Source organism: Musa acuminata, chromosome BXJ2-7 (assembly GCF_036884655.1).
Source record: "Musa acuminata AAA Group cultivar baxijiao chromosome BXJ2-7, Cavendish_Baxijiao_AAA, whole genome shotgun sequence".
NCBI classification, from domain to species: domain Eukaryota; kingdom Viridiplantae; phylum Streptophyta; class Magnoliopsida; order Zingiberales; family Musaceae; genus Musa; species Musa acuminata.
Window position 1 is genome coordinate 9,786,106 of NC_088344.1, and position 12,047 is coordinate 9,798,152.

Below are 12,047 nucleotides of genomic sequence, written 5' to 3' on the forward strand. Positions count from 1 at the left end.
ATCGGTGGTTGGAGAGTATCTGTTATATCTCGTTGGGTCAACCTCGACATCAAGGTCAATGTCGATGGACTCGTGTCGTTGACCACAACGCCCAACTACTCTCAACTTATTTCCTTCATGCTTCCGACACGGACCAAAGTAGGTCTTCTTGCTTAGTCAAGAAACGCTGTTATAAGTCAATCTCACATCACAAACCTTACGATGATTCAGCATGATCATTTTGGCCGGTCCAAAAGTAAAAGCCGCGTTGGCACGAGCTTGACTCGTGCCCCTTAATGCCACTGGTCAAAGTAGCTGCCGAAGGTCAACAGACACGGGGCAAATATTCAAACCGTAGGTCAGCTGACATCAGGATGGATATGTATTCCCAGGAAGTCAACTCGAATGTTAAAGCTTTTTAATGTAGATATACTTACTTTAACATTCATCCAAATACTCACATCGATCACTTATAACCGTGATTAATATGAGCTACTTTGAATTGTTTTTAAAAAATATAGAATAATATTTTTACATTATAATAAAATTCGAAGGATATAAATATTAATCATAATGTTTTCAGAGGGGTATACGTGTGTTTGTGTGAATTAATCCCTCAAAACCAAATAGATAAAGTGATGGAGGGTCTGCCATATGATGAGGATCCGACGGCAGTGATGAAGGGAATAGAACAACTGACAGCTTTCACACCTGCCCCTGTTCTCCGGTTGACTTGGCATTTCTGCTACGTGGCCGACGACGACGAAGACAGCCAAACACCATACGCCAAAAGCCACGTCTTCGTCGCATCCGTCGAACATCTTCTCGGGTGGCTTCTTAAGTGGTTCCAGCGGACCAACACAAACGCCATCATCACGGAGTCTCTCTCCAGGCTCGATCATGATCGAGTGGGTGTGTGATTGCTGTGCTTCTTATACAGCCCAGAATGACGCGACGCCATGGTTTGGCTTGGAAAAAGGATTGGTGGGTCAGTGGAGTTAGTGGAAGGCACTGGGGTTGGAGAAGGTCTCTCCCACAAACGAAGCCAAAAGCAGACATGGCCAACCTAAAGGAGATGGGGGAGATGGTGGCACTTTGAGACCTTCATGTCTCTTTAACCTTTTTGCAGGTCAAAGAGAAGTGATGAAAGATGTTACAGCAGTTCAACCATTCATACTATATTATCATTTATTTTTTCTCCTCCTCCACCTGAATTCAATGAAAAGAAGAACTTTCGTGGGTTCATAACTTCAATGATACTCAAGGGGACACAGAGATGTCAACGACGATGTCAGTGGTGTTGTGGTGGCCACGACGATGGTGGTGGCAACCAACAAGGTGTATGAGTGTGATGGAGAGTACCGATTGCTTCTTCATGTCATCTTTTCTTTCTTCCCTCCTTTGTCTCGGTAATTTTATAATCATATCCTGTTCTTTTGCTCGTTGGTCCTTCTTCTCCATCGACGGTCATTATGCCACCTGTTTTCCGCATGGGAGGTTGATCGCTGCTGCTGCTTAAGTTCATGATTGGCGTGACAACCTAATTCCCGGCACCATCTCTCTCTTCATTAATTCTCATCTCCAGTAATCGTGAGGTCAACTCTCCCTCACCTTGTTATTGTTGGGTAGAAGAGCCCAGGTGAAGAATTAGCCCAATGCATTGCCTCTTATAATCTATCTAACTCTGTTCGATCATCGCGACAGTAAACATCATGATGTGAGCAAACATCACCCGTACTAACATCGATCGATAAAAGTTTATTCACGTGATTGTCAATTGAATCTCAAAATGATAAATAAAGCCATTTTAATTCTTCTATTATTTGTTTGATTTTTTTCTTCCTCCGTCTGGATCAACAACATCCTTAATCGGACTCTTTTTTTATCGAAATAAAGAGAAAGATTCCCACTGAACGCAAGTCTGGAGAGGGTCTTAGTTCCTCTATATATTCAATATAAAATTAGTTCCTTAGTATGGTACTTTGAAAACTAATTTTTAGTCTATTATCAAGCAAGCTGTAGTTGTTTTATCTATAATAAATTTCAAACTCTCTACATTCACAGCTTCTTCTGATAACAAATTTGAATGGTTAGACCCCATTTCACCATTGCAATCTCATGATTACCAGTGCAGTTTTTGACCTGACTCCCTGCAGCAAGCAAATTGCAATTATGAAAACTATAGCAATCCAATTTGAAAATCTTTAGCAGACCCATCAAGTTTCTCATTTTATATAAGATGAATAATGGACACACTTCACATCACCTGTTTCATGACTTGCATCATTTCATTGATTATTTATAGGAAAACATTAGAAAAGAATTGTTAGAACTAAAATCTAAAGTATTTTTGGAACACTTCACTGTTGATTTACAAAAATCTGGCGCAAGTTCAGCTCCTTGAGATTAATAGAGTAGATTCTTCATAGTTTGCTAGCTACTTCATGGTCAGATGATGTTTTTTCTACAGAATTAAGTTCAGAAAGTTTTTGGTTTGGTAAATTCGTGGAGAAGGTGCATGTCTAATCACATCCATAGATCTTGTCTGTCTTAACGATCTAAGGGGATTGAAATCAGGTCAATTGTTGTTTGATTAAGATGAATGATTGACTCTGCTGGGACCCTGTCGGGGACTCCATTTTGACAAGAACGGGAAGCTCCTCATAGCTAATTGGGAATCACTATCATGTTTCGGCTGCAGGGAGTATCCATTTCTCCTGTCATTATATGTTTGTACCTTTTCTAAAGCAATTAGAAGACGAATTTGAAAGCTTTGAGGTACACTGGAATGATGCCAAAAGCCATGCATTATTACATAAGCTGCAATCTACATGCTCAATCTTGCTCTTGGATGCAATAGGCAAAACCACAGTGCGTTCCCTGAGACACCATGATTTCATCAAAGCAGGCATGCACAAGAAGAAGCAGAAGAAGGCAACTGAGACGTGGCCCGGGGAGGGAGGCGCTTGGCGGAGACGAGGAGCTGTGCTACGTACGATGGCTCTCCTGTCCCATCCTCGCCGTGCGTGTCCCGTTGCTTTCCGCCAGCTTTCCCCCGCTTGTTAATATGCCAAGGGGATCCCACCCTGCTTTGTTCTCTCCCCTTGGTACGACGGGTGACGGTCTCGTGTCCATCGGCGATGTTTGGAGTCGGACAAGGTAATCGGCGAAAGCCAACGACGCGTCCTTTGTGAGGGGAGGGCCCGGCCATGACCTGAGACAGTCCACCTACCGCGGACCAGAAAGCTCTTCTCTCTCATAAGAGCTGCTCGTAGGGGCGTCGGTGAGCCCGGCCGTCGTTGTCGTTGCTCTCTTGGCGTTGGTTGCGTGGCGCAAGACTAATAGATTGTAGCATATCGGGGTGGGGTGTTGGTGGTTCTCTTCCACGAAAGCCATCGCTTTCTCTCTCCCTATTCTCGCTGCCTGTTGCTGACTTTTCTTTTCTCTTAAAGGATCATGTTTCCATGGCACAGAACTTACTGAGGAATTATTGCAGGGCGGATTTCAATCAAGTTGGATTTGCATAAATCTTACGATTCTACAAAGATGTTGGTTCACTAGTAGAACGTCTGTTTGTGTCAAGTCCAGTGTTCCCAATATCTATGAATGGTGGACTTGTGGGGTTGGTTCTTTTAGCTAGAAGAGGAGATTTGAGACAAGGGATCCTTCTCTCTGTATCGTGCATCAGAAGACGGGTTGAATTGACAGCTGAAAGGAATCTTGATTTCAGCCGAAAAAGCAATCAGTGAGTAGTATTTAATATCTGCCAAACAAGTGGGATACAACTGCAGTTACCAAGGAAGGATCTGTGGCTATTTTACATCAAATAAGAATCTGATTGGTGCAATGGGTCCATAAGAGTGTCAGTCGAAACAAACATTACTTCGGATCATGAGATTACCAAAGTAAAATCATCAAAATTGGATCTTTAATGAGCCTTACTGTCACCCAGGACCTCGAAGATCGAGAGAAAAGCTCGTAAATTAGTGTGGTCCGAGTACTGTACACCAAAGCAATGTCTTGTTCTACGGCTGGCCACTCGAAATTGACTTCTGACACAGGACAAATTTTGAGAAATAAAAATGTTTTGTCACCGAAAAGTAAGACACGATTCTAAACTTGCATTCTGATGTTAAGAATGTGAAAACATACGGAAGAACTTGGGAGATTTGAAACAAGGGTTGTTTTGTCAGGCCAAGTTTTCTTCGAAGACTGACCCTCAGAAGAGGGAGCTGCTTGAAGCATGAAATCCTATTAATTTTGTTCCTTAAGAACATGTGTTTGATTGTTTTTGAGCTGTAGATGGATGAAGTGACTTGTTTTGAGCCTGATATGTAAGCATTTTCTATGCAGTTCATGTACACCAATTCAATTTGCAGCCCATGAGGATTTTCTCTTAGTATTGTATATTTTAGAAATCATTAAAGTATCTTTTTGTGGATTTTGTAATGGATACTCAGTGAGAGACCAAAGTAAATAAACTCATTTAGTTGCATAAATAAATGAGACTATCTATAGTATTTATCATACTGATCCAAGATGATTTAATCATGTAGCCCAAAGTAAAATGTGACATCTAACTTATTCTTCACGTAGTAGCAAATATGTCAATAGACTAACTCACAGATGGCTAAATTTCGATTAGAAAGTAAAAAGATTGCTCGCTTAATTTTTATTCAGATAGAAATAGATCAAACTCTTCTCTTCTTTTGGGTTCTAACAATCGCCTCCCTCTCTCTTTCTTCGGTAGAACATTAGGAAACCTTGCATAGATGTTCTATATACAAACATTTTTCCATTAAACTCCCACCATTTCAATCTTATTATCATCCCCGTCCACCGTCGTCGCCACCTCAGGTCCAGTAGTACCAACTGGGGGATGGAGTTTGGTCGTAAGAGAAGAAGCTACTGCCGCATGGCTCGTCCCCGCCAAGAAGCTCTTCCGTCTTCATGACATGGTTCTGATGATTAAGTCCTCCAACTGTTTTCATCGTCCTCGAGTCCAGGTTCAGCAGAGGTGGCGGAGAATCCGGGAAGGACGAGGAGCTTCCATGTCCGATGCCTGCCGCTGGCAGGATGTTGGAGACCGACGCCGACGACGACCGCCCTCGGGGGCTGTCCTGGTCGTTCAGCAGGACGGCGCTCGAGTCGCTGTCCGAAGACCCGTCCTTGGCCAGCGGCTCCTCCGGGGCCGCGGCCTTTTCCTCGGCCTTGGAGGTCATCGCTTCCTCCTTGTCGGAGGCGGTCAACTTGGTCTTCAGCTCCTTGATCTGCGCCACCATCAACATCATCAGAGAATTCAACCGATCGTTAGTTTGCTTGTAAGTGCTTAAAGATCCTCTGATCGGCCAGCTCACCTCTGCAATCAAGGACTCGTTGTCACGGCGGAGGGCGTCGTAGTCGAGGCGGAGCGCGTCGTAGCTGGCCTTGAGGGCGGCGTAGTCGTGCTCCAGCTGCTTGGTTTTCCACCGGGCGCGGCGGTTCTGGAACCAGACGGCGACCTGCCGGGGCTGGAGCACGAGCTCCTGCGCCAACCTCACCTTCCGCTCCGGCTCCAATTTGTTGTCCACCTCAAAGTTCTTCTCCAGCGCTCTCACCTGCTCTACGCTCAGCCGGCGCTTCTTTGCCCCCCGCGCCCCGCCGTTGCACATCTCCTCCTGCTCCACGCCGTCGTCGTCCTCCAGCCCGTCCATGAACGACTGGAACATGCCCCGCTCTTCTCCTAGATCAATTCCACATCAGAAACAAGAAAACCAAGATGAACTTACATCTACAAGCAAGCACGCTTCCAGGTCCCACAACAAAGAATTGCGATCAGAAGAAACATGTCAAGTACCAGCGGGCATCGACGGATGATCCGAGTAACTGAGCGACCTCTTCATACTCGCTCACCGGTTGACGGTTCACACGAAATTCTAGTCCTCAAGAAGCAAACACAATCACTTCACACTATTCACCTTGCGTTTGCGTTCTAAGGGAAGCGGGGAGGTAAGATTACACACAGCAGCAGCGGTGGGAGCAGCCGTGTGAAGAACCGACAAAGAGCAGAGGAGGGGGAGAAGGGTCTCTTCCATATCCCCTCTTCTTTCTCCTTCTGGTCCATCTCCTCTCCTTCAGAGCCCATCAGTGGAGATGCATCTCCCTGAGGTCTGAACTAATGGAAGTTGTCATAGATCAACCGGAGAGGAAGGAGTGGCAGGGAAGAGAGAGAGGAGATGAAGTTGACAGGGATAGCTGAGGAAGGTGGCAGAACAGAAAGCAATAGATTCCCTGCCACCATAAATAGAAGAGTAGCAACAAGGGGTCTGACGGATGACTTGCGCTAGAGCTGAAAACAAAAATGAAATGAGCCGCGAAACGAAACGAGGCTCAAATGCATATTCCCTTTCTTTTTCTCTTCCCCCATCTCTTGCCTGCTGCTGCATCCAAGAAACCATGGCATGGGTCAGCTAGCTTTTTCGCTTGACCTGCTTGTCATGAAAAAAAGCCTCTACTGTTAATCTTCGCAAAATGGTACTCTTTATGATCTTAAAACGTCATTTCCGCACGAACTTGCTGTGAATGATAATGGCATTCCAAGTCTCTTGCGTTTCTTCTTTGGGCGTGTCGATGAAGGCTTAAAGCCAGCCACTGCGGTAATCCCCTCATCACCGTCGTCGAAGCAGCAGCACGCGCAGAGCATCTCGCATTGAATTCGGTCTTTACGCCACTGGGTCCCGCCCCTCACCTAACATGGGCCATCGAGGTGGATTCGTGCCTCTTCCTGATTGGGAAACACGCCTATCATCACCCATGCCGCCTCTTATCTTCTTCGCTCGGCCCCCATGCCGTGCACAGAGATAAGGAGGCCGGGCGAGGTGCATGCATGGCTACCTCCAAAGACTCCAACTCAATCATTGTCCATCGACTTATTGTACCGTCCAGCGGTGCAGAAGAGGCTCCCAAGTCCTCACGGAGGTGAAATGGGAATGCATGCATGTGAATGTAATGTTGCATTAGAACTGAGAGACATGCAAACATCGAAGGTTTTTGAGTGTCATGGAGCAGACAAATGGTAATGGCCACATCGGCCCTATCTTTTGTTGGCCACTGATGTGGTGACACTTCCTTTCTGATCCTATCCGCCTGCGATGACTTTGGATCTTCAAAAGGAGAAGTGAAAACGAAAGGAATAAAACTGTCTAAGCTTTTACTCCTTTCTCCTTTCACAAAAGATGAGTCAAAACACACAAGTAGAATACATGTTTCAGTCAGCAATAAATATTCACCAAAACAGAGGCCAGCATAGTCATCATCTGGCAATGGTATAAGTCAATATCATCTGATGAGTTGTCGACATTGTCAACTATACATCGCTGAGAACTATATGAGCTATGAGTTAAAGAAACACTTGTAACACTACGAAGGTTGTCTATTTTGAGAACCGTAAGATTTCCTCTACTCAAATTAGAATAATCAAGCTGACTTAGAAATCTAGCCAATTCATTAATTCCCATGAAGATTGGGATGCCGTCAGCGTATCGAAGAAGCAGAAGCAGAAGCAGTCAGCAGTTTTGGTTGGACGGTGGAAATTGTGATTAATTAAGAAAATTGTTTTATTATTTATTTATAATGTTAATATTCTGAAGGATAACGACATTGTGATGTCAAAATGTGCGGGAACAGAAAGAAAGAATATTTCTAGTGACATATTATTGATCTAATATCAAATCAAATAGAAAAAAAAATTATATTCAACTTTTAAAAAAAATACTTACATGATCTTGAATTATTTTTTGACTTGAAATGAATACTTAGACTTAGATGTATTGTATATGTCATCTATTTGTAGATATAGAATAATAATTTAAATCAAGAGACTCTTTTCTCTAAAATTTTATCTAATCAACAGCCACCCATGGCTGATGAGGTAGATTCATCTGGTCGGAGACTAGCCAATTATGTAGAGATGGCCAAGTTCTTCAAACTGTAGTTTGTAGAACACAATAATACGCCAAAGTTCATCATTTTATTGCCCCACCAGCTTTATCTATACTTCTTTTTCATAGCCCTACAAACTCTATCTATAGTTCCTTTTTCGGGACGGACAATCAATCTGACATAAGTATCTCTAACTAGCCACAATCATCGAAGATCAAAATTTAAAATTTTCAAAAGATAATATTTTTAATCTTAATCTTAATAGTCCCTATTTACTATGAAGATCTTTAAACAATTATTTTGAAAAAGATTTGATAAAAATATATATGATATTATCTTTACTCTTGATCTCCATAATATATATGATAAATATATGTATTTGATAAAAATATAATATTTTTAATCTTTACTCTTGATCTTCATAATCTCAATGACTCCTTGAAACACTTGTTTTGGATAAGATGATGTTTAATTTCAATATGCTTAATTATTACATGACAAATTAGATTTGTGACCAATGTTAAGACACTTTGATTATCATATTATAAAATAATTAATTTATTAAGTTTATAATAAATATCATTGATTAAATGTATTAATCATATACATTCTTGAGCAGTAAGTGAGAAAATCTTATAATTTACTTTGGTTGTAAAAATAAAGGATCTCATGATGTTTTTTATTACATCATGAGATATAAATAATATCATATAAAAACAGATAGTTAAAATTGGATCCACAATTATTTAAATCACCTCCCACATCTTGATAAAATTCAAGATGTACATGTGATTTTCTTGGAGATTACATAAAATGACTTATAAGACTAATTGACAATGTAATATTTGATCATATAATTATTAAGTAGATAAAAATATCAATAAGAGCACAAAAGGATTAAGGGTTAGAAAGAACCTTGCCATTATTACAACGTAACTTTATATTGGCATCAAGTGGAGTAGAAACCTTTTTACTTTTGTTAATTTCAAACATTTCAATAATTTTTTTTACATAACTTGTTTGAGAGATAAATATATATTCTTTTGTATTCAAGACCAAGAAAAATATTAAGTTTCTCCAAGACTTTCATAAGATATTCATATCATCTATATATAGACAAATGATAATTTGTATGCTTGTTTACTTTTTAATAAACAAGTTAGAATTTGAATAATAAAAAAAATATAAGCATTGATTAATTTTTCCATACCAGCTTTGAGAGCTTGTTTTAACCCATAGAGAATCTTTTTGAGCTTATAAATATAATTTAGTTTGAAAATAGAAATGTACCCAAGTGGTTATTTCACGTAAATATTCTTGTTAATTTCACCATATAAGTTAGTTTTCTTCAAATTAAGTTATCAAAGCTTCTATTTAAGATTAGCTACTAAAATAATTACCATCATAGCAGATGTCACCTTGGTCATAGGATTAAAGGTTTTCTCAAAATCTTCTTCATAGTTTTTAGAAAACCCCTTGCAACAAGTCTTACGATCTATACTTTCATCTAACTTATGTTTCATCTTATTGACGTATTTGCAAGTAATTAGGTTTACATTTGTAGGCTTTGGCACAAGATCTTAAATTTTATTTTTATGAAAAGCTTTTATTTCTTCATTCATGGCATTCTCCCACTCCTTAACACCTTTGTCTTTAAGAAAGTAGGTTTAAGATTATCAATTTGTTCAGAAAAGAAATAGCAATACATGCTTACATTGTCTTCATCTCTATAACGTATTGGTTTGAGAATTATTTTTTCTTATTTTCTCAATATTGAAAATTTTTTTTATGAAGATTATTATTTGATAAAAAAATAATAGAAGTAGATACATATGAGAAAGAAGATGAGCTAAAATTCATAAAAGCACTGGATAATAAAAGAAACTCAACCATAGTTTTGATCATATATTACTTTCACTGTTATGATTGATATTTTTCAAAACAAAATTACTTACGAAAGATAAAAAAAAAACTTTATCAAGCACAACATCTCAAGTTACCACATACCTATATGTCTGTGGATCCATATTTTTTAGCATTTTTTTTCTTTTTATTGTAGCCAATAAAAATGTATTTCTTAACTTAACATCAAGCTTGCTTCTCTTTATATCTATGAAAGAGAACTAAATACTCTAAAATATTTAATATTTAATTTTTTTAATCAAAATAAACTCATATAGAGACTATATATTGATTGGATTAAAAGAAGTTCGATTAATAATATAAATGCACATATCATATCTTCTACCTTTAAGCTTTGGATAAATTCTTTACATAAAACCAATATTTATAAGTCTTCACGAGATATCAAATCTTTTATTTTTTTTCATATCATTTTGTTATGGCATATTTGTCTTTATGAGTTTCATTTTGATGTTATGCTCTTCGCAAAAGGAAAAGTACATATTAGAAGTGAACTTCCTACCATTATCAATACGTAATTTCTTTTTTTTTTTTTAAGAACACTTTCAACTGTTAACTGGAACCTTTGAAGTTTTAAATTTTTTTTTTATTTTTAATTTACAAAGTAGACCCAAGTAAATCTTGTAAATCATCAATAAAGAGATATATATAACAAGAATTTGAATAAGATAGAGTTTGAGCATAGCCCATTAGAGCACGATGAATAAGCTATGAGAAAAACTTACACCTTGAAAGTGATATATTAAAAGATTGTTTATATGCTTTGCCATATTGATAACCTTCACAACCTTTATTATTACCAAAAGTTAGTAAGATTGAAAAGTCTATTAATTAGACTTTTTCATATTATGATCTTTAATTTAAAAAAAATTATAGGATCAAATCTACTAGATTGATGTATAATCATTTATACTCATCCTATCAATATAAGGGTTAGATGCTAATTATATATATAAATCTTTAACAATTTTACTAGTATATACTATATCTGTATTTAATTCTTTAATATTGTAAAGAAACTTAACTTCATTAGGATTAAAAAGAACATAATCTCTAACATTAACTATAAAGATTTTTCTTCATATTTGGAATATAATATACACTCTTCAATGTAATAGGATTATTATTTTTAATATTATGATGATGTCTTTCTTCTCCACTTGGTGAATAGTGTGTATTAGTAGCATGATAATTATATTGTTACCTTCATATTATCAAAAATTGATAAAGTTTATATCATCACATCCTGAATCAACTAACTTATCATACTTAAAATTGATAGATGTCATAGCCTTGGTAGTTTTAGTTATAAAATATTTATCTCAATTTTTATATGTAACATTGAAATAATCTTCTTTATTTATAATATTTTCTTCTTTGATCTTAATATGATAATTTTTCTTGATGTGACCTAACTTGTCATGTCTATAACCTTTAATTTTTCTTTTGATTTATATCATTGTTCGAAGAAGACTCTAGCTTGCTGTTAATATATTTATTTTTTTATTATATTTATCATTATATTTTTTATTTATAAAAAAGGTTATCTCCATCTCTCATTTGAAACAAAAACTCCCTTGATGATCTAAGCATTTCTGAAAAGCAAAAAAATATTTCAACTTTATTAAGGGTGGTTATTGAACTCATCCTTGAATAATTGTAAGATATTTTTTTGAAGACCATAAATAATATAATATTTCATTAAGTATATCTAGATTTAAGAATGATATATCTAAATATAAATTTTTAATATTAAAAAATAACTAAAATTTTGATAGATCACCTTAGATTAAAAAATAACTAAAAAATATAAATTTTTAATATTAAAAAATAACTAAAAATTCAAACTAAACTATATTCTTTTTATTGATCAAGGCATCAAGAATGATTCAAATCTCTAAGCCTGATTTGCAACCAGTGTTTAAAGAGATTATGAGAAATATATCTCTTTAATATAAATTCAGTTTTTGTATTTAATATCCTCTATTTCTTTATGATGTCTCTATCTATAGCATCTATTGTATTGTCATCAACTACATCACATATATCTTCCCCTATGAGATAAGACTTTAAATAAGTCTTTCAAATATTGAAGTTAGACTTATTAAAAAGTTTCAGTACCAAATTTACCAACTCAACTATTGTAATCTCCAATAGAACAAGATTATCTTCTTTATCAAAGTGATCTTGAAATACAGATTATCACTTGTGTAATTTTGATATCA

At 37.2% G+C, this 12,047-nt stretch overlaps 1 protein-coding gene across 2 annotated transcripts; it reads right to left on the bottom strand.

The window, feature by feature from the left end:
• Positions 1-4,620: 4,620 nt before the first annotated feature.
• Positions 4,621-6,528, bottom strand: LOC135583419 (homeobox-leucine zipper protein HOX4-like). Of its 2 annotated transcripts, none has more exons than XM_065117050.1 (3): positions 5,816-6,528; positions 5,337-5,695; positions 4,621-5,249 (listed from the first exon to the last, which is right to left on the bottom strand). In XM_065117050.1, the coding sequence occupies exons 1-3, from the start codon at positions 5,859-5,861 to the stop codon at positions 4,833-4,835; spliced, it is 822 nt and encodes a 273-aa protein (XP_064973122.1). In that variant the 5' UTR covers positions 5,862-6,528; the 3' UTR covers positions 4,621-4,832. The 2 variants fall into 2 exon arrangements, with proteins under 2 accessions (XP_064973122.1, XP_064973121.1); XM_065117049.1 differs by having other exon boundaries at positions 5,337-5,701; positions 5,816-6,521.
• Between the last annotated feature and the right edge of the window lie 5,519 nt (positions 6,529-12,047).